The 26,611-nt window shown below is 32.4% G+C and overlaps 1 protein-coding gene across 1 annotated transcript in view; it reads left to right on the forward strand.

Moving 5' to 3' along the window:
- Positions 1-764: 764 nt before the first annotated feature.
- The window catches only part of LOC118204866 (uncharacterized), a 149,173-nt gene continuing 123,326 nt past the window's right edge, over positions 765-26,611 (forward strand). The window contains exons 1-3 of the mRNA XM_085815097.1: positions 765-1,103; positions 19,542-19,639; positions 26,184-26,247. Of these exons, the coding sequence (XP_085671223.1) occupies positions 932-1,103; positions 19,542-19,639; positions 26,184-26,247 (334 nt within the window). The 5' untranslated portion in view covers positions 765-931. The remainder of the gene's footprint in view (positions 1,104-19,541; positions 19,640-26,183; positions 26,248-26,611) is intronic.

Raw genomic sequence — 26,611 nt, forward strand, 5'->3', positions numbered from 1 at the left:
TAGTTACCTAATTTTTAAATCATAAATAATTTTAATAGTAATTTTATTTTCTAAAATGTTTTTAGTATAGCGAAAATAGCGGTATATGGCAACTTGAAGCCCGTCTCCGGTAAATAATTATGATTTTAATAGTATTTAGACGTCTAATAGATTTTAATAGTCTAATAAATAATAATATTTTTGTCTAATAAAATAATTAAATTGCGAATGATCATACGGAACAACAAACAGCATATGAGCGTACGCACCACGTCTGCTGACAAAGTTACGTGACCAGCACGACGATTCATCTACAAAGTCACATGACAGCCAAAGCAAAGTATTTACATATAGAAAGAAAATATCCCTTCGCTTTTCCCTTTCTCCCTAGCGTAGTGAAGATATAAACTAGCAACCTAAACTGTCCTCCCACTTTATGGCGCGTATCGCCCAAGTTGGCGAACGCGATTTCAGGAAGTTCGCCAAGTGCTGGTTATCTGAGTATCCCCATTTTCTGAATTCTTATTACAGATGCAATTACATAAATGTTAAAAATTATGCAATTACATAAACGAATACACTTTCAGACAATATACTTAATACTGTTTACAAGCGCATGCCAAAGTTCTGTTTATGTTACTTCTCGCCCTTCAGCGCATGCTCAAGAATTACCATCCAGGCAAAACTAGTCGATTTGCCCATGACGTCAAAAATTCGAAAAGTAAGGTAGGGTTTGGAAATACGCTGCTCGGGAGAAGGACATGAAAAGCTATTCATTTCATTTAGATTAGTGGCAACAGTACTTTGTCCTCAGTTTTATTGTGGCAGACGAGCAATTTTGTTTGTAATGATGTATAACTTTGTTTCAGTGTCTAATGCCACATTGATGTTCAAAGTTTTGTAAATGATAAATGAAATTGTTTGGTTTTAAAAAACGCTCCTGCTTTGAAGCATGAGCTGCTCCACATCAAAATCCGCTCCGTCCACTCCGACAGAGCAAGCCAAGCAACTGCACACTAATGTTTCGGTAAAGAAAAGGGGGAAACGAAATAGCAGAGTACATTTTCCTGTAGATGAAATGCTTGTAACGTGTTATTTAGAACCACCTGATCCATGGTCTAAAGGTGAAAGCTTATTTGACTTATGGTTATGTATATTATTTCACATAATACGCTCAGTTATTATATTCAGACGTAATATTAACATGTCACAATAAAATCTGTTATGCAAAGTTTATTTACAAACATTAGCGGTCTAGTCTTGATCAGATTATGAAATCGCGAAAAATGTTTGGTCCACATTTAAATCCAGTTTTTATATTATTATCTTTAATGAAAGTAAAAAGTACAATGTTAATTGAATTATAGGATTAAGTCTCTGAAAAGCAAAACATACGTAATTCAATCGAAAATTTTAAGCGGTTAATATTTATAAAAATTTTAGGATAGGTTTTTAAGATTCCAAGTATTTTATTTCAAGTAATATGTATAAATTTGAGATTCAGTTCTTACATATCAAAAACATGCCATATGTTGATATTATTTTCATACATGATCTTCAGTATGTTTGTCATCGGCATAAGATATTTATTATACCGTTTAGTTTTTAAAAATATAAAATAAATTATCTCATGGAGGTAAATTACAAATAAATATAATATGAAAATTCTTGACTTATTGTGAAAATACTTTAAGCATTTGTGTGTTATTAGTAATCAGATCATTAGTAGATCTGAGAATTTCTCCTCATATTATACAGTAAATAAGAACTTTTATTTACTGTAATGTTAGAATTCTTTAGTATTATATTTGCCGATGAGAATTTCACTCTTTAAGAAAAGAAAATGAAATGACTTTTTTTGTCTTAATAATTCATCTCTACTGTATCTCTTTTCTTTAATTATAATTTATTGTTAATAAAATGAGGGTATAGTTGTACTTATTTGCAGTAAATTAAATATCATCATTTGAAGCTAAAATTATGTGTCTTTTTGTTATATGTTACTATGTGTTATGTATTTGCATATGTTCTAGATATCATATATATCAGTGATCTCAAACTCCAGTTGCATATGGGTCAAATAGATGATCTGAAAACAACTAGTAACCCTTTATTTAACAAAATGGAAAGCTTTGTATTAACCAAATAAATATTTTAAATAATATTTAAATTTTACTTACTAAATGTTTACAGAAACATTTATGAAAAATAATAATGTTACAAAGGAAAAAATTCAAATTTATATTTACTTTCTCTCTGAAGGCTGAAGTTTGGTAAATGCAAGAGATTTTTGCAGGTAACACTTTGTAATTTAAATTTATGGAAATACAAATATTAAATACTGAGACTGTCATTTATTTCCGATATTTCTAGTATATTTAATTGATCATTAATAATTTAAATTAAAAATGAACAAATTATGAAAACTTCTTTAAGTTTTCAGAGAAAGTTTTCCACGTGGAACAGCACTTGAAAATAAATAATAACAATTTAGTCTATTTCTTTTATTTATTATATTTTTCTTCAATGCATAAATAAAAATACATGTAAATAATTTTAAACTTTTTTTTTTTCTTTCTTACTGCAGAGGCCCACCAGCGGCCGAGCGGTAAAGTCGCTGAACACTGGTAGTTCGGTCCGAGGTTCAAATCTCGCGAACGGGCTGGCTGCATGGGTGTTTTTGTGGTTTTCCCCATGTGTAACGTGCATACGAGCCAGTTTCCCTTAGAAAGTCCTCCACGAAAGGCATCCCTCCTCTTAGGCAGATAGCCCTAGTGTGCTTTGCCATAATTAAATACACCACACCACCACCTTTCTTACTTCAGCATGACTCTTGATGGCATTTAGATTCTAATAAAGTTCGTAGCTTTAGAGAGAAATTATTCATTATGAATTTTAGGTGCTGATTGGCCAGTTAGGTTCTGTTCTTATTACTTTTTAACTGTGGGAGGAAAAGGTGTTTACATATTCACAAAAAAAAGTGTGCACAATTCTTGATGCAAAAATTTATAACTCAACATATTAACTTTTTGACAAGTACGAATAAAAGTTACCAAAATCTGTATCTTTAAGTCTTTGAATAAGATTTATGTCAAAATTAATAAGCTCTATTTATAGATTTTCTGTTGTGTTATTTATGTTTATTTTTAATGGTCATGAAAGTAATGTGAACTTTGACTTCATAAATACTTAAAATCTAGAGATCTTTGTAATATATTTGCAATAAATACGTAATTGAATTGCATTTGTGGGCTGCATAAAATTGCTTCGGGAGCTGCTAGTTTGAGATTACTGATATACATGACGTGAAATGATTGTCTGAAATTTAATGAGTGCTGGGTTTAAGAATAACCAGCTAATCTTTGGAATATGGTAACAGGTAGTTTGGCGACATTTTGGTAAGGCAAAAAAGGTTACTAGGTTGGACTTTAGCAATAATCTGAGTACACAGTTCAAATCACAGATTATTTTGTCTCAGAGAAATGAGACATGTCATGTGACATTTTCCGGAAAATTCCGATTGTGATTTTAGCTAATAAGCACTTAGAAACAATTTCGCTGCTAAAGTGCAGAATCGCCCACTTATTTGTTTGGTGCTTTTTACAAGAGTAAGAAGAATTGGATTTTTGTCAATTTTCTTTGACTTTTTAAGTGAAAATAGGTCGATGTGTACATGGATAAAGTCAAGCGTGTGTGCAATGCCATTTTTGTGCAATTCTGGGATGTTTTTTTGGTTGATCTTTACATTACAGTAACTTGGCGAAAATTTGGCGACCAACTCCCCTACAGCAACCCTCTATTTTTTTTTTTCCCCGCCGCCATTTTGTCTTCACGAAGTAAAGACATGTTTCTTTTCTTCTTATCTACTGAACACTTCTTCCAACAATCTACTAGCCGAATTACACTTATGCTAGAAATTTTATCAAACAAAACTGCTTAATCATGACAAATATTCACTGCAAAATTCGGAAAAAGTGCACAATACCATACACCTTACGCGTTTTTCAAAATAACACATACACATAAACCATGTACACGCCGACTTATTTTTACTTAAAAAAACATCCCAGAATTGCACAAAAATGGCATTGCGCACACTCTTCACTATATCCATGTACACTGCTTTTTTCTCATAAATTCGAAAAATTTCACAAAAATACATGACAATTTTCTCAATCTTTAAACCCGGTAAAAAGAACATATATGAAATTACCTGATCGCGAAAAAGTATTTAACCTTTACAAATATGAACATTTCCACATATAAAATAAATAAAATATCCAAAAACTTTTACCTCTAAATCATCTATTACATTATACATGTCACCAACGAATTCATACATGAAGCATTACAAATATTTAGTATCAAATATTTAAATTATTTCCATGCACGTTTATTTCAACTTAAACGTAAACCAAATTCCTACAAGCATAAAATTCACAAAATAACTATCATTTCATTAAAATATAATTAAATTCAAAAACACCACTTAAAATATACATGAGCACATACATTCAATTAATAAAAATTACCTTACAATCCTAATTACTTTAAACTAAATCATTGCTAATAACAATTTTCCCAATAATACCAAATTCCTTTCCACCTTACATTTCCAACAATGCATAAAAATAATTAAAAATACTAACTTACCTAATCTCCTTCAGAATCTTCATTACGTGGCGGATACACTTTTCTTCATTCTCTTTCAGAATCTTTAAAATCATACTTATCTTTCAAAGCAAGATACCAGGTAAAATAAATAACATAATAAAACATGTTTATTTCTCTCTCACACAACCTTAAAAAACATTTCTTACTATCCTTTTCAATACCACTAAATACCCATTTCGAATTCACTTTACTTACGGCCATGGGATCCAAAAATTCACAAACACTATTTCACACAACACAGAATAAAGCCAAATACAAAATTTCCAGATTTTTTCCCGATTTCCCCCTTTTCCGATTAAAGAACCGTAATTCGTCCATTAATATCACATGACATATCCCATGATCTCTCATTTCCCCCACACAAAATAATGCGTAATCGGAACTCAGTACTGCTCACATTATTGCCAAAGTCCCAGGTAGTAACCTTTATCGCCTCCAAAATGTCGCCAAACTACCAGTTACCGTAATGTAAAGATCAACCGTTTTTTTAAGTGAAAATAGGTTGACGTGTACATGGATACCGCATATGTGCAGTTCTTAAAAACGTGCGAAGCAGTGGGCGATTCTGCACTTTCTCACAATTTCGCACCTAATCTTCGTCATGATTAAACACTTTTGTTCCATAAAAGTTCTAGCATAAGCGTAATTCGGCTAGCAGATTGTTGGGAAAAATGTTCAGTAAAAAAAAAAAAAAAAAAAAAGCCTTTACTTTGTGAAAACAAAGCTCACCCAGATATACCCTGCTTATGGAGCTCCTTTCTTATTGTGTAGGTGCTCACAGGGTTTGTGAGTGCAACATTCAATTCATCAATCACTTTTGTTGCTGCAGTCCTCTTATTTTTCTTTGTAATCCTCTTCAGTGATCATCTGTCATGATCACTCAACATACATTGTTGTTCATGGTGTGATTTAATGGATGCAGTTTTTCCTATATGAGTTAAAATACTGTGCCTCTTGAAACAACACTTCAGATGTCCTGATTACGGAAGCACCCTTCGTACGAGCCCGAACAATTTGCCCACATTAAAATTCATTTAGCTCCGACATGATGCTCTCATAATTGTGCAGAACACTGTCTTTTTATAACAAATAACACTTGCAGTGTATTGAGGAAGTTATACAGGTGGCATGGTAAGCAGACACATCAGTGCCACAAACAGCTTTTGCAAGAATAAACCTTTCAGTTCAAACATGCATTTTACGAGGTGTTTTCATATTTTTGTCCAATACCTGTATATTCACCAATGGTCAAATGGATTCTTAGCAGTTACTCATAAAAGCCTCTGTTCCTGAAAAAAGCAACTGGCCTCTTTGAACTGCACTAACCATTCTATAATAAAATTTTATCTACATTTCATCATAAACTAAGGTGTTTGCTCATTTTTTTAGACAATTTTCATTGTAATTACAAAAATATTTTACTAAAATTTTTATGTTTTGAATATTCTATTTGATAACCCTTATTCTTCACTATCTTTATACACCATAATTTCCAAGACAATAAAGCCTTTTGTAGTATCGGAAGAGATATCCCATTGCTGTTGGAACAGCTTTCTAAAGTCAAAGGAGGTTGTAGGTTGCATTTGGACAGCCCACTTTTTAAAAGTCCAGACATACAAAAATACATAGGTGATAAATCAGAAGATTTAGTAGGGATGTGGGTGAAGGGTATGGCATTGAAACCTGTGTCTTATTCCATTTTTTCCCTGGAAATTAACAGTAGATTTTGACGTGTTGCTACTTGCTTTATCTTGATGCAGCTCTACTGATAGATCACACTGTGTGTAAAGAGAAGGTATTTCATATTTGAAAATTGGGTATAAAATATGTTTTTGATAATATGTGGAGTTGATCTTAAAATTTTTCTCCACTCTCTTTATTTTTAATTTGCTGTTACATAAGAAACCAGTAACAATCATAAATTAATCATAACCAGTAACAATCATAAATCCCTTAGAAAAACTTTCTTTAGATTCCTTGAACCATGTTTTAAGATTTTTTCCCCTCCTCTTGGATGATAATGAATGCATCTCTTTTTATTGCAGTAATTTAAGTACAGCCAAGATTTATCTATTGTGACAACATTTTTCTATTTTTGTCCGGATAAATGTTTTTCATAAAGAATTCTGCAGCACGTTTGGTGATATTTCATGGAGAAAGATGATGCACATTATGTTTTTTCACCTTTTTAAGATTCAAATCAGCATTAATCACTTTGTTTACAGTTGATGCTGAGCATTTTAATGATTTTGCAACTGTCCTTTGACTTGGTGGATTTTCTTTTAACATTAAAGATCTTACTTTTGCAACATTCGAAAGATTCCATTTTTTTTCCTTGGATACATATTTGGAACAGTTTTTCCATTTCAAGGTAAATTAAGGTGACCAGATATTCCGGAGGGCAAAGCGGGACGCTAGGATCCAAATTTGGGTGGTGGGTGAGGAGGGTGGGAGGGGGCGGTGAAACTACAGATTGCAAAATTTTTAGTGAAGTCACACCTGTAAAGAATTACCCATCATTTGCGAATTAGCGTGTGTGTTAAACAGACTCTACTATTGAAAGAAAAAAAATAGAAATTATCCATATCTCAGACTGAATCAATTATTAAGTCAACAATCATGGATTTTGGGATCTGGACTGAGACAACTCATTCGCTTTCAGTAAGAGTAAGAGCGAACAAAGAATAAAAAAAAAAAAGCAGTCGGAAATAAACGTTTGTAACTTCCTACCTACCTTACTGCTTGAAAGTGTCCATCCAGCTCATGACGCCGCAAATGTATTAATTCGACAAGGGCGATGGGCCTTCCTCATCAGCCGCTGACCTAGAAGGATCATCCTCTGAAGTTGCTCCGTAGACTTAATTGACGAATGAATGCTTCTAAGAAGTTTTGGCTCTTGTAGAAGTCTTTCAAAGACTTCATCACAGGAACTGTCAAACAAAATTGCACATCACCATTAATATTGCTTGTAGTGTTTACAGTTTTAAATGTGTCTTTTCAGTTGTCCATATGATATTCATACATGAGAAAACTCTTTCACTAGCGGCGTTTGTCCCTGGAATACACAGCAAAAGCTCCATAATTTTCTGGATTTGCGCACATGGCACGTTTTTATCTTTGAAATGGCAAAAAATTTTCCCCCATCGACAGTCGAGACTAGTTTTCTGACAATTCAAATTTGCAATCTTTTGCGGTGAAGTAAATCGTCTAGTAGCTTACTTCGTCAAATAACTCGTTATCATTGATGTCAACCTTTTGAATCTTCCTTTTGAACCTTTTGAATCTTCCACCCAAAAAGTTGCATGCTCTCTTGTACTTTTTCCCACGACGTTGACTTCTTTAATGGAACCCAACTAAATGCATTTGAATCTTCGAATTGCTCAGCCCTCTCTTTCAGATATCCATCACAGTTGTCATAAAAATTTACAGTGGTTCTTATAATGTAATTTTTTCTCGCCAATCCTTCCTCTTCTAATTGGGTAATCAGCATACGTACTTCATTTGGCAAAAAGGTTTTTTGCGCTTCACTCAGTGCATGTACGTATTAAATCATCCAGTTCAGAAGATACTTCCAATGCTGTTACAGTCTGTGCTTCTATGTGCAGAATTGCTGCTTGAAACACCGCAGCGATATTATATACGAAATAAAGCCACAATTCAGCACAGGGATTCTCAAAAAAGTTGCGGGCACTTCCCTTCCAACAAGAAATAGGATTTCAGTGCAGAAAATAATTTTGAAACTCTCTCTACTGCTGGCATCGGTGATAACCATCTAGTTTTCCCAAATCCTAAAATGCTATGGTACTCTACACAGGCAAAGTCGTGAAATTCTTTGAATGACTCAACATGAGCAGTGTAGATATAGAAATAATAATAATTTTTCATAATAACTGCTTCCACATCAATTTGCAAGCAATCTCCTGCTGTTTGGATTTGATTTCGTTGTGGACGACATGAGCAGCACAACCAATACCTAGCGGTTTCCTCTTGAGGACATTTCGTAATATTGCAAAAACGTTGTTTCTACCTCTTCTTTTTAATCCCCCGAAGTTCATGTTAGAGTTGTCTGCGCAGAAACTAACAACATTTTTTGTCACACCATTCCGTTGTAATGCATTTACAAGAAAATTCGAGTTAATTGACGTTAAGAGTCTCTTTTGCAGAAAAGCGGTACAAACAGGTGTCCCGCCGGGACAAGCGAGGGAACTCGGGACATGAAGTCTGTCCCCCCCAAATCAGGACATCTGGTCACCTTAATCCATTGCTTCATTAAGAGTGACATTTTGCATGAAAACAAAACTGTCAAGTAGCAGATTATACTTTTGCTTTCAAAAATATAGTTGCAGTTAAAAAAAAAAAAAAATTCCAAGCAGAAGGCCTTTTTTTTTTTACAGCAAAGCAAAATTATCTGAAAAATGTGCAACAAACTCTGTATAAAAATAATAATTGTATATGAAGAATTAGTAAGTGGGAGCTTTCAAGTTTATATTACATGAGGAGAGTCAAATAACAGAGGTATAAACAGGGCCTCTGCTTTGAACCCATACTCCCTCAACATATTCTATACTTAACCGACAATTATCCATAAATTTTCAACATTCGAAATTACTTATCTGTATTAATTTTGTATTATATTCACTTCATTCTCAGAATAATTATAAAACTCTTAACATTAATTCAAACATTTTTAAAATAACTAAAAAATATTGTTGTGTGCGTATGGGTTCGTTATGAAATGAATGCACAAGTCCGATGAAAAATGAACATAATTTATTATTATCACAACAAAAATGCTTAAATTTTCTCAAATTATCATGCAGTATTACAATATCTCACAGTAGTTATCTTTTAACTACTCAAATATCCAATAGAACGTAATTCAAAACAGCTAAAGAACGCTAATCCGCGAATTCGCTACAATCAACAAGAGCAGTTTTCTAAACAACAGCAAACTAAGCAACTACTACGAACTGAGATGTTTTCCTCCTTTTATAAGCTTTTAAAATCACGCGCTAGAATTTTCCAGTACTTTCTCAAAATCAAAAAGAGATATTTATTTATTTAATGCACGCGCTCTTGTATTTTTAATTTTCCGGCCTTCTTTTAATATTCGTCACGCGCTGCACTGAGCGGGAAATAAAACCAATTAATTTATAATTGAACTAACATTAGCTTTTTAAATACCAAATTCGTAACACTGTCCCCCTCCCAAGGACTGCACGTCCCGGGCAGTACAATCCCTGGACGGGAAGCTAAACTTACAACTGTGGCATAAACATTACATTACAATATCAAACAACATGAACAATAAATGCAATAACTAACTTAAACAAATCAAATGCTATCAAATACTAAATACAAAACAAATACTAAATACAAAACAAATACTAAATACAAAACAAATACTAAATACAAATCAAATCAAATACACATTTAAAAACATAAAGGACCATGGTCTGATACTATTTACAATTATTTACATTACGTACTATGGCCATTGTAGTGAGCTAACATGTCGTAATGAACGACTTTAGGTTTAGAGTTCGAACACTTACGGATCATGACGTCATTCAGTCTCTTCAGAACTGTATATGGACCATCCGAAGGTGACTGTAATTCAGGCCTGACTCCTTTTCGCCGAATCGGGTTCCACAACCACACCTTGTCTCTTTTGTTGAATCTATGTCCAGTAGCTCTCGCGTTGTATCTGGTCTTCACTTTCTCCGTCGCCAAGTTCACTCGCTTTCGTGCGGAACGGTGCATCACTTCAAAACGGGCCTTTACATCTTGGATGTGTTCCTTTGGCGATGAAGGCGCATCCGTACGGCGATGAAACAGGCGGTCACAAGGCAGACGAAGGTCTCGACCGAAGAGCATCTGAGATGGAGAATAGCTGGTAGTCTGGTGTTTCTTTTCGACCCTAGCATGATTTCGGCTGTTTCTTGAGCTGGTTCTTTCGGACAAAGAGTCGGCATTTCCAGATGAGGATCCCTTCTTAGGATGGATAGTCATGTCTTCAGATCCTGAAAGCAGTTTGTTGTTTTTCAAGTCTAAGGAAAAATTGTATTTCCTTAAAAAGTCCAATCCGAGTATGCATGGATCTGTAATATCCGCCACATATGCTTTGTGATGGTAGGCGGCACTTCCAAATGTGATTTTCACGTTTAACTTCCCAGCTATGTCGATCTTTTCACCAGACGCAGTCTAAAGGGTAACACAGGATGGCGTCCAAATAACTTTATCTTTAAACTGTTCAGCTAAATCTTTCCTAATGATGGTAACATTAGCTCCTGTGTCAATGATCATATCGCAAGGAACTCCATCGATATTCCCATTGATGGACAGTCCGTTATTGTTGCCACTCACTATAGAGATCTTAAGCGCTTTAAAACAGGGTTTTTCATTATCTGGCAACCTCCATTCCTTGATATGGTCATTAATTTGTTTCCTGCGTCGTTGTTCAGAAATTTTCTCAATTTTCGTACCCTGGGGTGTTCTGCAATTCTTTTGTACGTGGCCTTCGGCTCCACAGTTCCAGCACTTTGGTTTCTTGTCAGTCCTTTTCCTTCCCGTGGCATTGAATTGTCTGTTTAAATCGTATGCCTTATTTTCCGTGCTCTGGGGAGTTCTGCAGTTCCTTCGTAGGTGGCCTTCAACACCGCAATTCCAGCACTTTAGGGTCGGTTTCGTTTCACCACTATTCCGTCTTAAAGCATTCACTGGTCTTGTCAACTCATCCGTTTTATTATCCGTGCCCTGGGGTGTTCTGCAATGCCGTCGTAGGTGACCCTCAGAACCACATCTCCAACATCTTACAGCCACTTTGTTCTCACTGCTACTCCGTATCAAAGCATCGACTTGTCTGGATAAATCATCTAAACGAGCCATCAATTGGTCCCCTGGGTCGTGGACTCGCACAGCTCTGACTGGGTAGCTATCCCTAAGAGTTGCTTGCTGGGCTGCCTCAAATTTCATGGCATACACTAAAGCGCTTTTCAGATCTTTAACATCTGCCATTCGTAGAGCCTTCTGTATTTCAGGGTCCCGGATGCCATCGATGAAATATAGCAGGGACAGGATTTCCCTTGTTTCTGTCGGGCACTCCGAAAAGGCGTGATGTGACAGCCTTTCAACATCTGTGGCAAGCTCCTGAAGTGATTCGGTAGGCTTCTGTTGACGAGATTTTAATTGGAGCCTGCTGTAGTCTTTTAAACACTTCTCCCCAAAGCGCAGCTCCAAGGCGCCGGACAGAGCTTCGAAATCTAACCTTTTGTTTTCGGGAAGAGTCTGAAGGATATCCGCTGCGTCGGCTCTTAAAGAAGCGGCGAAATGACAGGCCTTCGCTTGGGAATCCCATCCATTCACATCCGCCACAATTGAAAATTGTGTCTTATACACCTGCCAGGAGGTCTTCCCATCATATGTGGATAGCTTCAGACGTGGACGAGCAGGCATCGGCAAGAATTTAAAACCATCACTATTGTTCCCTGCCGTCGCTACGAATTTCTTTAAAACATCCACTTCTTTGGCTACTGCAGAAACCCTATCATCAATTTGTTGTTCGATTTGGTGTTGGACGGCACAAACTCTTCCTTCAATTCGTTCCTCCACAGCAGAAACTCTCCCTTCTATATGTTCTTTTACAGCAGAAACTTTTTCTTCTATTTCTTCTTTCACCGAAGAAACTCTTTCTTCAATTTGATCTTTTACGAAAAAAACCTTTTCTTCAATTTTTCCAACTTTATTTTCAACTGTGTCAATTCTGCCTTCTATAGCTTCAAATTTATTTTCTATTATGCAGGTAATTTCTCTTTTCATTTCTTCTTGACCAGCTTGAACGGCTTTCATTTCGTCCTTAACGGATTCCTGGCCCAATTTCATTTCTTCCTTAACGGATTCCTGGCCCAATTTCATTTCTTCCTTAACGGAGTTGACAGCCCCTTCCATCTTTTCTTAGAAAGCAGCAAATGCAGTCATCATTTGCCTGAATTGTTCTTCCATCGCTCTTGTAATTGGCATTCAAAACCCCACTTCTGACACCAAAAATTGTTGCGTGCGTACGGGTTCGTTATGAAATGAATGCACAAGTCCGATGGAAAATGAACAAAAATTTATTATTATCACAACAAAAATGCTTAAATTTTCTCAAATTATCATGCAGTATTACAATATCTCACAGTAGTTATCTTTTAACTACTCAAATATCCAATAGAACGTAATTCAAAACAGCTAAAGAACGCTAATCTGCGAATTCGCTACAATCAACAAGAGCAGTTTTCTAAACAACAACAAACTAAGCAACTACTACGAACTGAGATGTTTTCCTCCTTTTATAAGCTTTTAAAATCACGCGCTAGAATTTTCCAGTACTTTCTCGAAATCAAAAAGAGATATTTATTTATTTAATGCACACGCTCTTGTATTTTTAATTTTCCGGTTTTCTTTTAATATTCGTCACGCGCTGCACTGCGTGGGAAATAAAACCAATTAATTTATAATTGAACTAACATTAGCTTTTTAAATACCAAATTCGTAACAGTATAATGACTGATCTTCTATATATTCCCTAGGGGAAAAAATTTATATTCTTAGTAAATTCACAAATAGTTATTTAAACGTATATTTCTAACACCATACAAATTTTGGCTCTAGTGTAGAATTGGGTGCCCCTTCGATTAGCGACAATTTTTTGTAAAATTTTGGCGATGAAATCTTATTTCTGGTTACCATGATAGTGTAAGTTTGCTTTAGCCTCCTGATTTTTAAATAAAAATAGATTGATGTGTACATGGATAAATTTAAACAGTGCGCAATGCCTAGTTTGTGCAATTCTGGGATTTTTTTTAAGTGAAAACAGATCGATGTGTACATGGACACAGAGTTTACGCAATTCTTTGACTTTTTATTTTGGTTTTGTGTAGTGGCCATCTTGAAATTGTGTCTTCCTGGCGCCGATCTTGGCTTCAAAAAAGAATCGCCAAAAAACAAGGGGCACCCAATTGTAAACTTTTACCAAAATTTTTAATCTTTCATTTCGTAAAACAAATAGCATTACATATTTAAATTTCAAAATAAGCTAATTAATTAATTATTTCATAATTATGAAAGATTTAAATTTACTCCATTTTTACATGTAATTATTCATGTTTTAAAAAAATGTTTAGTATTTTTATATTCATTATAAGACTACTCATTATTCTAAACATTACATATTTTCTATATTATAATCAAAACATATTTTTAAAATCCCTTTTCTGTATTAATATTTAAAATTATTTTGTTCATTTTTTACATTTATCTCATTCTTAAAATAATTATAAATTTCTTAAAAAATAAATATTTAAAAAATAATCTCATACTTAAATTCCTAAAATATAATTATTAATCACTTTAAAATTTACTAACCTTCATTAAATAAAATAATTTTAAAATATCAAAATTCTTTACTTAATTTATTGAGCCAAATTCTTAGAATTCAGATTTCTAATACCGTAAAATTTTAGTCTGTTATCTTCATAAAAGAGTGCAGCATATTTAAAATTCAAAATAACAAGAGAAGCAGGATATCTAAATTTCAAAGTAATTCATATTATTCGGAGTTTTATTTGATGATTATCAAAACATTTTTAATTACATTAATTAATTAATAAATTAAATAGTGGAATTAAAATTGTAGAGTTTTAAAACAGAAGCACTGCATATGAAAATTTTAAAAACAACCTTTTAACCTCCTTGTTTTATTGAGCACATATATGAATTTTGTTCACTTTTGTTTCACACATATAGAATAAATGGCACTCCCGATTGATGATCTGAGCTCATGTTTGATGTTAAAACTGATGCATATGAAAATAATTCGCATACAGGATTTGAAAACCTTTCTTATAACTACAAATTAATAGTTGTGACCTTTAAAACACTTTGAATATCATTCGAAAGATTCCAACTGAGTTTTGAAGTACTGGTGGTTAACTGCATCTTTAAAGCAATTTTTAAATTATAGATGAGCAATTTTTTTTTTTTTTTTTTTTTTCCAAGATTCTGTCCAGAACACGAATTAAGATTAATAAAATTAATAGGCATGGCATAGACTTGCATTAAAGATTTTGGTGAAACAGGATTTTACCCGTCATTCACTGTGCACTTAGAATGACAAAGCTGTGTAGATATCTTGAGAATTAGAACTGGCCGAATAAATTTTTTCATTGGAGTTTTGAAACACAGGAAGCCATCCCAATTTGTAATCTCATTTGTAATAAAATAACTTGAAAGGAAGCCCTTTGTAATATAACTTAGTGTGGTAGATGGATGCATAAATCGAAAAGCAGTTTGTACAAAATATGTAAATTACAGGAGTTTAGAAATGTTGGTAATAATAGAAAGCATAATTTTAGTAATATTATTTCAAGTGATGTCTCGAATGCAAAATTAATTACATTGTAATATTTTGAAATTTCTTGTGATTTTGTAATATAAATAATAGATGTATTTAAAGTTTTTGTATTTGAAAAGTTTTAAAATTAAAAGCCTTTCCTGAAAAATATAATTATGTTGTCAAAATTTTATTATTTTTTAATTTTTCTAGATTTGTATTTTTCAAATCATTTCTCTTCTATTTGCTAATGCTCTAGCATTTTCTCTCTAAAAAGGCTTTTCTCTCACCAAGACTTAATTTGGTGAAATCTTAACCCGACATCCAGATATTAATCTGTTATGTGATCCACAATGTAATGTGGTATAAAAGGTCTTTGCTGCACACAGAGTCTCTCGCTCTCTTTTGCTTCAACTCTTTTGTGTCGAATCTGTTTCTTGGCCCTGTTTGGTTTGCCACTTTCTTGCTACTAACTATGCTGTTATTTAAAATGCGATACACTATATAAAATTGTGGGGTGCATATTGCACCCATGATGATGTGAGAGGAAGAATGTGTTTCAATAAATAGTTCGTTGTCCAGCAATAAAAATTGTGTTCAGTTTGGCCTTGTGTACGAGCCTCTCCTTCGTTATGCATCATTCTGCAAAACAAGTGCCCTAATCTATTATACCTTTCATCCAGCCATCAAGATAATTACAGTTATTATTATTATTACATATATGTATTGAAAGATAATACAAAAAATAAAATAAAATTTCTTTGGTTTTGCTGGAACAAATATAGAAATTGTGCTTCCCCCCTTCTATTATAAAAAATTTATAAAAAAAAAAAATATAAAATTGCGATTTTTATTTGTTCATATTTCAGTATGCCTTGCAAAAGACTATTTTGTAAACCATTGCTGTATTAACCATTAAACAAAACAAACACATGCTTGGGGATCAAGCAAAGGGGATACCATAAGAAGGATGTTAGGGACTTGGGAAAGTAGATACTACAAAAATTTCCTATTGCCAATTTTTACCATGGAATGCATGTTGCAGCTAACTCAAGACTAAGAAAAAAGGAATGAAGGAAAAATTGGCAAAAACACATGCAAAGGCACCAAAATCTTTTAAGTGCATATAAAAATCATGATCTGGCTGTAGCTTGAAGCCGCATTTTTTAATGCATTACCAACTGACTGTTTTATTTTGAACAGATTTGAAAGACTATACTTCACATGAAAATAGAAACAAGTTTATTTGGGTAACAAAGTGTAAACAAATTTTATTAAAGATGCTTTTACTTGAAAATTTAAAGAAAAAATATTGTAGAAAAATTTAAATTATGATCATTATTTATGCATTATAATGTGTTTTTGGCAAATGCTCATCTATAAATTTTTAATTTGGTTGAAAAACACAAGCAAATGTAAGAAATAAAGGAAAATTTATTTTATTTGAACTTATGTCACATTATGTCTTGTATTATTCGTTCAGAATGTTTTTTTTTTTTATTAATAAATTTTCACATCAAATAAAAAGGGATATAAAATACCATAGAGAGAAAAAATTACACCTGCTGTAATTTGATCCCAGAATTCTTCATCTAAATGCCAGCCTGTTACTATTAAGCCATAGTGGGGCAATGAAAAGTAAATGCGGTTCAGATTGTGGTTAATGATAAATTATCGTTATTTTTTTTTAATGTAATGTTAAAACTCATCTGTTGAGTTAAAAAAATGAATTTTTGGATGATTTAATTCAAAACTCTGGTCATATTTGATATACTGTACAAGAATACAGTAGAATAACTCTTTTTCTGGAGTTCTTGTCTTTGCGTATCCTTTGACCTAATCTATTTTTCATACATTATGCGACAGGTAAAATGCCAAAAGATTAAAGCAGGTAAGTCTTTATCACTGATGCCAACATTCTATGAAATGTTGTAAGTAATGTATGAGATTACATACAAGATGCTAAAAGGAATAACAAATAATCATTTAGTTCTGTGCTTTCAATTTTTTAATAGTCTTTGTGTAAATGTGTTTGGTACATAATTAAGGCAAAAATTAAGTTAATTAATAAAATAGAGGAATTAAGAAGAAGAAGAGTATTATTACCATAGAATATGACAAACCTTTAAATATTTTATCAGCTTTCTTGAAGTAATAAATTTGTGAACTACATGATTGATCAAGATTTGATTATACAGTTATAAAAGCAATAAAAGTAACTAAGTAACCAAAGTTGTCTCCCAGATGGTATAATGGTTAGGTAGTCTACTGTGGTACCGAAGGGTCCAGGTTCGAATCCTTGAATGTTTGTAAATGCATAGTGTCTTTGTGGCATGGGGGCATTCTAAATGTATGGTGAGCCAAAAGAGCTCTCGTGTGGTTTGGTGGAAGGGGAGAGGGATGGGAAGACCCCCCACCCCCAGGTACTCTCCCTTAAGTCCAACCTTTCTTTGGCGTAGGCTCTGGCAACCCTTCTTCCATGTAATATGGACCTGACAACAAGTAACCAAAGCTGTTGAGTGCATTTTGTAGTAGTTTAATCAATCATATAACTGTAAATGATGCTTGAGCATTCTCGAAATATATACCAAAGCTAAAGTGTTTGCCAAAAAAATTAGAAATATGTAATTTCAGAGTAGATTTAGGATAGTTTTGATAATTTTAAGCTGTATTCCAATCTTTAATGATTTGTGCAGAAAACTGCTTATTAGAGAACAAGTTCATTTAATGCTTTGAAAATTATATTTTGGAGAAATTTAGTCTTCACAGCTCTGATGTGAATGCTGTTTGAATAAAATGCTTCAACAAATTTTAATAACGTATACTGATATTCATCTGCAATGCAAAGGTAAAAAGTTCCTGTGAAGCCTTTAAAAAGCTGAAATGTAATTAACTTTAATTTTTGTCAGAAAACTCCTGGTGTTCTTGTTTCTTTGAAGAAACCTGTCAAATCATCTCAGCAGCTCTTAGAGTTTAAAACAATATTAAAAGAAATAATAATCTGATAAATACAAAATTGTATAAGTAAACATTTTTTACATATAATGTAGTTTCATCTTTCAAATGAAAGCTACATTATATGTAAAAAAAAAAAAAAAATGCAAGCACAGCAGAAGATTTAAAGGAGATGGTGATGATGATAGTATATTAAGTTATCAGCATATCAATAATTTGTGTTCTGTCTAGCTGAAACTGAAGAGTCAGAGTTTGTTATATATTGTGGCTTTTGTGAAAAACTTTAAATAAGAAGATTTGGAATAATCTCATTATTCCTACATGCTTTTATCATGTTTTGGGTAGCATTTTCGGCTTACAAGTGAATCTTACTTAGGAAGATCGACTTACAAAGAAAGGCTTGAATCCCAGGAAAAACACAACTGAATTGTCTTGTTTTCTACACCAGTAAACTTAATAGATGTCTGTGTAATGATTACAAAAGCTGAGGCATTTTTTTAAGTCATATCAGTCAGGTAATCAAATTATGCTGCAAAACTATCTTAAATTTCTGTGTATCATAATTATACTTTTCAGCCATCAGTACTTCTAAGCCATCCTGACTGAGCACTTGCTCTTTTTTTAAAAAAAATCTTGAATAGTAATTTAGTTATTTTGTTCTTCATCATAGAAATTAAAATCAAAAATAGAAAATAAACAATTGTAGTGAAATTTAATCATGATTTATAAATAAATATTCAAAAGTTAATAATTATGATCATAAGATTACACTGTTACCTGCCAACTCTGATAATTTATTAAAAATCTATATAAACTGTTTATTATAATGTAGGAATGCTATTAAGTTTATTTTTGTTCTTTTTGATTTTTTACTTTTTATGGTACTTTAATTCATTATAGATCTGTAACATTATCACAGTTGCAACTAGTGGTGTATTATTTTGTGGTGTTAGTTCCTTTAGAATTAATAAATAACTATTTTAAATGTATATTTGATTATCTTAAAATACATTCATTACTGTTTTTTTACATGTCGAGATAGTGGTTAGTGACTCTGACTGCCATACCAAAGGGCCCAGGTTCGAATCCCAGAGAAGGCATGGATGTTTATAAATGTAATAGTGTCTATGCAGCTCGGGGATACTTTAAATATGCAATGAGCCAAAATTCTTCTGGGGAGGTTGGTGTTAGGGGAAGAGGACCAGACCAGAATCCTTGGCGTTCTCTTTCTTTATCTTAAAATCTGGTGTGGAACTGAGGTGAAGTCAGGCTGTCACTTTTATGATGTTCGAGGCTCTTGGTATGACAGGCATATGTCTTCTTGCATGATGAATGTCATGAGCTTGTGCTGACCTTTGTCATACAAGTGAGATTGGTAACAACAACTTGTTTCATGTGTGAATACTTTTTGTTTTAATTCATGAATTATTCTTTCAAAATGAGTCTGTTATCTGTGTTTGTATTTTTTTGGGGGGACATTTTACAAAAAAAAAAAAAAAAAAAAAAGTATTAAAAAAGTCTAAAAGTAATTTTAAAACTTTAATTATGTTTATGTTTACAGTTTATTCCAATACACTGAATACCCTTACTACGGCTTATATGGCAGCATGTGACAAACAAGGTATAAAGCCTCTGACTTGTGTCTTGGATCAATTACAGGTAAATGGATTTTTTAAGGATTCAGACAAAATCTTATCTCTACTAATCTATAATATAAAATTATGGGTAAGATTAGTAATTAGATTTATTTTGCTATTACAGAAATACATCCTTATGCATTCTTTATACACCTCCTCCTTCTTATCCTTCCCCAAAAAGTACTCATGTGAATAACATGCATTTCACTCAGTTAACATAAAATAAAAATCTGACAGAAATTACATATGGAAATTCTAGTATTTATTAATGACACTTTGAAAACAGTCAGTTATTGTTATTTTCAACTTCTTTAACAAATGTCAGAATAATTTTTAATAATTGTGGGAAAGATTTAACCAAGTATAAATTTTCTTCTGCAAATATATATCATTTTGATGAAACAGAATTATAATAATTTAGTTCCTATGGTAGTTGCAGAATGTAATGAAAAAGAAGTTGGACAATATGAAATGAAACAGATTAATTTATCACATTTCATTGATTAATTAGTGCATTAAGGAATATTGTTCCACTTGTATTCAATTTCTGTGAGAAAAACTGTGAAGATTTCTTTCTAAAAACTTTTAAATAAATCTAATGATTACTTTCAAATATGTAAAATTAGATAGGCATTGATTTTAAATATAGTGGTTACTGAATCAACTAGCTATCTTTTAACTGATAGTTTCTATTATCTGACAGCCATTGAGATACAATAAATCCCCATTGAAAAAAAATAAATAAATAAAACACTTTCAGGTTTTATATTACGCTTAAAAGAACTTTTTTTTTTTTTTTTCATTTAGTGTGTTACCTTTATTTATTAAATATCATGTTCTTCACTCTTAAACCATAAAATTCAATTTAACAGCAATATTGCAAAATAATTTAAAAGAGCATTTTTTTAGAATTTCCGATACACAGTCTCTTGTGCTGGAGATTTAATTATTCCCCCCCCCCGTACAGTGTTGCCATTGCTCGCTTTGAAATTGTTGATCTTCTTAATCAAAAATAATAAATGCTGTATAGAATATGAAATAGATAATAAAGCAAATTCCAAATTCGGGCTTTCAGATGCTCCTATTCGGGTGGAGACATACGTTATTCAAAATTTGATGGTTCTAGGTACCGTTGTTTTTTTATCAAAATGTGAGAAACATACATGCATTTATGCAGATTCTTCATTATTTAATTTCTTTAAATATAATACAGGGCTCTAATATTTGGTGACAACAATTTAAAAAGTGATTCGCCATTTGTAGTGAATCAACGCAAAATGCTGAAATGAAATTAATAGCCGTTCTGAGCTAATGCTCCGTTGGGCTAAAGAGAAACATTTTTTTTAAAAATAGTCTATATTATGCAGTAAAATATTACTTTATCATGGTATTTAGAATAAAATACTAAAATAGTCTCTTAAAAATGTAGTATTATTCAGAATATGCAGCAAAAATTACATATTGCTATACACACAAAAAAAAAAAAAAAAAAAAAAAAAAAATTCCCATTAAAAATTACTATGTAGGTGTGGTAGTTAGGGAATATCAAATTCTTTGTAAATAATTCTCCAGGCAATTGTAAAACCTCATGAACCAGTAAATGAACAGAAGATACATTGAAACAGCAAGAGATTGCCTCAGTCATGCATACCAGGTGATGGAGTTGAATATTCAGTCTCTTTCTTATACGAAATCTGACCAACATGACTCTGTAGGGTTTCCCCTAATTCAATTAACCGATTATTCAAAATTTTGTTATTTTTCCTGAACTCTTCAACTCCCCCTCGCATTTCCTCGCCAGAATGCTAATTTAAAGTTAAGTGAAGTGAGTCTTTAGACGGGTGAATCTGAAGTTTATTCAAAGAGTGTTTTCACTAGCTGGCGCATGTTACGTGTCTGTCCTTGCTGATATGCTTTTTGGCCACTTGAATAATTATCATGCTGGGTAGGTTGGTGAGTCAACCTAGTTAGCCATAACTTAAAAGTGGTGGTCCAGCACTACTCTTTTTAGACTTGAATTTATGGTGTTACAGTTCTTAAGTTCTACCGCAAGTTGTTAGTGTTATAGTAGAGCATGAAGTATGTGCCTTTCTGTTCATAGTTGTGAATAATAAAAAAAAGAGTTATTTCCACCCTTCTTCTGTGCTGGTATTATTTCACGCCTGTGTGAGAAGTTGCCAGGTTTATTAGTAGGATCTAGTGGAGTTTGTGTGGCCCAAGAGAGTAAGATCCTATAACTTTTTTATTTAATAGTTTTTTTAATTAGGAACAGTTAGAGGAAAAATAATGTAAGCGAATTCTGTTATTACTTTTTGTTTATGGGTATTGAAATAAATATAATATTTTTAAAGGAATTTTATTTTGTATATGCTTTGTTCATATGTTCCCTGTGATTTATGATGTTCGATTAATATTCTTACTTGAAAATCTGGAAAATTGATTTGGATAACAACTGTCAATCCAAAAATTGATTTGAAAGCCTTTAGAAATGCAGCTGTGACTTACGCAACCCCATATATCTTCATTTGCATGTGTCAGTGGTATATTTACATCTACCACCTTGTAGGACATATGTGAACAATTTAATCAATTTTTTTTAATGATTGCAAAGTTTGGAAGTTTGTTATAAAAAATATAAAATTTCTTCCAAAGACGGGAAAAGTAAATATTATAAATCAAATTTTATTTAATTTATGACATCGAGAAGCTGTCAGAAATTTAAAATTGCTTTTAAGTGCTTTCCTTCATTCCTTACTTTTTTCTGTATTTAAATGGTGCTAATTGAACTACATGTATAGCATTTTGGTAAAAATTAGCAGCTTTATTTGAATTTATATCAAACTAATATTTCAGAGAGCAGTTGGCTTTTAAAATATCTATGCATATCTCTCTGTAGTGATTATTGCCTACCTACTGGATGGTTAAATCCTGTGCAGAAATAGATTGGCTTCATGTGATTTTAAATTCTCAAGAAAGGGAGACATAGGAGTGAAAATATCTTTGCAATATTCTGGTTCTGTAAATAAAAATCTAAACTTTTATGCAATCTTTTAGATAACTTTTTAAAATGTTCATTATACTTTAAGGAATTAAATGCAAAAAATTTCATACAGTTAACTTGCAAGACTTATGGAGATATTTGAGAACAAATATGCTGATTTTAGTAATTTTTTTCAGTGTTATTGCTGAATGAGGTTTCAGCAATTAAAGTTTTGTTTTGGGTAAAATAGCATTTGTTATTTACTTTGTAGCTATTTACTTGAAACTATTTAATACTGGTACCTGTGAATTTTACTTGCAAAGAGGCAGAATGTTTTGTATTTAATTTAATAAAGGACAATGAGTATTTATTAACTAGATGTTTTACTGTAGAAGGACTGTATAAAAAATAAACCATTCCCTTAACACTGAAACCTTTCCAATAAAACACTCAACCCAAAATATGTGGTTGAAAGAGTGTATCTAGTATCAGTCTTTAGTGGAATAAAGCCACTGCTACTTGGTTGGTGCAGAGAGTTTTATACTTATCTGCATAATGTGCAGGGTCAATACATTTCTTTTTTAAATGATTTTTGTTTGATGGGCAGTTTGAATGCTTTTCCTTTAAGACTTTTGAAGTAATTATGCAAATATTAGATTAAAAAGTGGGAAAACAAGAGGGGGTTAAACTTGAAGAGATTGATTTTTTAATATCCCATCAGAGAATTAAGGTTTTTTATGCTCTTTCTGAGCTCGTAGTTTACCAAACCACTCTGCTCTTGAACTCACTCTTGCTGACACAACTTTTTTTTTTTTTCCATCTTGTTAACTTTATTATTAAGCATCACTTTCTTTGCACTAGCGTCACATAAAATTCAACTTAAATCACATAGTTTTTTAGGGTAATATATTTTTAGAATTCCCAATAGAGTATTAAGTGATGCTATACATTTTTTTTTCAGTCTTTTCCCAGTTTACTGTAACAAAGGTGTTCCCCCCCCCCCCTCTTCAGGATGACGTACACAACTTTTCTTTTATTTTTTAAAATTTATTGTTAAACATCACTTTCTTCAAATTTATGCCACATAAAATTCATCAGCAAAACCACAATTATTTTTAAAAAACAGTATGTATTTAAACTTTCTGCAACATTCAGGTTTCTTTGTAAAAAGATATATATAACTTTTCTTGTCTTTTTATTAACTTTCTAAAATTTATGTAATAACTTTCTTTGCACTTGCACATAAAATTCAAAAGCACTATGACGAAGTATTTAAAAACAGATTCTTTACCCTATTGCCATACATTTTTTCATATTCACTGCATTTTGTTTAAAAAAATTGATCTTTAAGAATTTAGTGATTAATTTTAATTTAATAGATTTCCTTTTAAAAGCATAGCAATTTTTTTTTTTTTTTTTTTTTTTTTTTTTTTTTTTTTTTTAAATACAGTGTACTGTAGATTATCCAGGGTAATGCCAAGGAAACAGACTATGGATAACTGAAAAACATGGATAATCCAAACTATAAATTTTCATGCATATTATATGTGTTTATTTCTTTAAAATAATCAGTAATTTTACTTTGGTTTTCAGAACATTTAAATATTTGTTGAAATTCACTGCTTATTTTTCTTTATTTTATTGCTGTATTCAAATCCCCTTCAGTCGACGAAGTTTTTGTTTAACAATATCATGAACATTTGGTGAGCCCATTCCATATTTTTTATTGAGCTTAACTGTCGATTTACAATATTCAAATCTTATGATTAATGATTCTGTTTTTGGTTTCTTTGATTATTGGAAAGCACTCAGAGGCTATCTACCTATGGGATCATAATTTTTTTAAAAGCAGCATATGTTCTTGTTGTAGTGTTATGTGTTGGCATTAATTTTGTTTCAGTCCATCATATCAATGTTTAGTTTTCTTAAGCCCTTAACTACTGCGGAAAACATACAAGAGTCACTCCCCAGTGCCACCGTTTTTTTATACTTATACTGCCGCACATAGTTATGCAATGTATTAGGGGAAAAATAAGTGCAAGTTTTTCTGTCTAAAAACTGTTTACTTTCACAAAATAAAGAATAAAAAAAAAAATGAAAATACAAAATTTAATGTTTAGAGTAAAAGTATAATAAAAAAGATGTAAGTATAATAAAAATGATATTTGTATAATAAAAAAGATATATAATAAAAACTATAATAAAAAAGATCTCAAACAATGGAGTTTCGATCAATTTATTTTTAGACCACTAAAGTGTAATGCCAGGTTTCAGTATTATACCTTGTAGAATCAGTATACCTAAAAAAGCATGTATTTCACTGTTTCAGAAACATCCCTCTCTCCTATTCCTCCACCCTCTTCTCTGAAATAGTATCTTCCTTTGCATACTTTGTCAAGGTCATTGTGGCTATGCATTCCAAAGCTTTGTGAATAATTTTACTGGTAGCAGTGCAAAGCAAATGATAGTATTCCGGAAGGGCATATATACAGGGTGCTTCAAAACTATATATAAAAATTGTAAAGGCAGGTAGAGAGGACCTAAATATGCAGATTTCGTATAGGAATGTATGTGCAGTAATGCTGCATTGAACCGGTAGAAAGCACTGATAAAAGTGCTGCGCTAGCTGGATTTTTCATTTCCCTCACTAATCTCAAGCAGCATGCATTGTTACACCAATGCAGAGCTTGCCGATATGCATTTCATGTATGGGGCTGCACAAGGAAATGAATTAGCTGCTGAAAGAATGTATAGGGAGCAATTCTGCAGGGAGGGCTTACCTGAACTTTTGGTCGATGTTCCTCCAGCAACTTTTTGCGGACGAATGTGGTTCCAGCACAATGGAGCCCCAGCTCACTTCATTCGGAACGTCAGGAATCACCTGGACTGTGTCTATGGCCAGCATTAGATAGGATGGAGCGGACAAGTTCCCTGGCCACCATGTCCAATTTTTTTTCTTTTGGGATCATATTTAAGGCCTCGTGTATGGGAGTACCGTCACATCTGCAGATCTTTTTGCTTGCTTGTCTGTTGCTGCTGGACATGTGTTCGATATACCTGATGCCTTTTCTAATGTACAGCGATCCATGTGTTGCTGCTGCAGAGCTTGCCGACGAATCTTGTATCATTGTTGGTGGCCGCTCTTTCAAGTACCTATTATAAATTCCTTTATTCTTTTGTCTTTACGTGTCTTTTCAGTTTCTTGCGATTCATACTGTTTTGTGTGCTAACGCTTTAATGCGGCATTACTGCACACACATTCCTATATGAAATTTTTATTGTTTTCTAAAAACAGTACTTTCAGAAATTTATCAATTTCTACTTTGTATTGACTTTATTGTGTTCATTGCTTTAAAGCTTTATAAATGTCATTCCCCCTTCCAATGGAATTGTATTAAATTTAACAGTGCGATCTTGTTTATAATACACTGACTTGTGCCTTGATTTTGAACCTCAAATTTTCATCTAAGATATAATCTACTTTAATTAAATATTACTTTGCGGTATTATTTTGTGTTATTCCATAGCATTGATTTACCTTATAAATTACATGATTTTAATTTTTATCTTTTCTGATTTTTACTAGGAATTTGAGAGTTGCTCCCATAAATTAGAGTCTAATCCCCGTGCATTTGACCTTAGTATATTAGGTAAGTTCAAAAATGTCTATTTTTAAAGTTTTGTTACATTTAAATTTATACAGTCAAAAGTCGTTAATCCGGACTCGTCGGGACTTCGGCGATTCCGGATTATCGATTTTTCCGGATTATAGATCATCAGTTTAAATCTGGTAAGATGGCATGCAGAAATTACAAAATTAAAAATATGAAACCGTAATTTATGAAATAAAGAACAATTATGATCTAAAGGGTATCAAAATTTACAAAAAGAAAAAGCTTAATATTTATTTGTTTACTTTATTAAACATTTCTTTCAATGTAAGTTGCTTTGTTTCATGTGATAATACTTTCTCTTTAATTCTATTAAACAGACATAATTTCTTGTTTAGTTACA

This window comes from Stegodyphus dumicola, chromosome 4, assembly GCF_044657685.1.
Source record: "Stegodyphus dumicola isolate Sdum_Otavi_A_Nest chromosome 4, ASM4465768v1".
NCBI lineage: Eukaryota > Metazoa > Arthropoda > Arachnida > Araneae > Eresidae > Stegodyphus > Stegodyphus dumicola.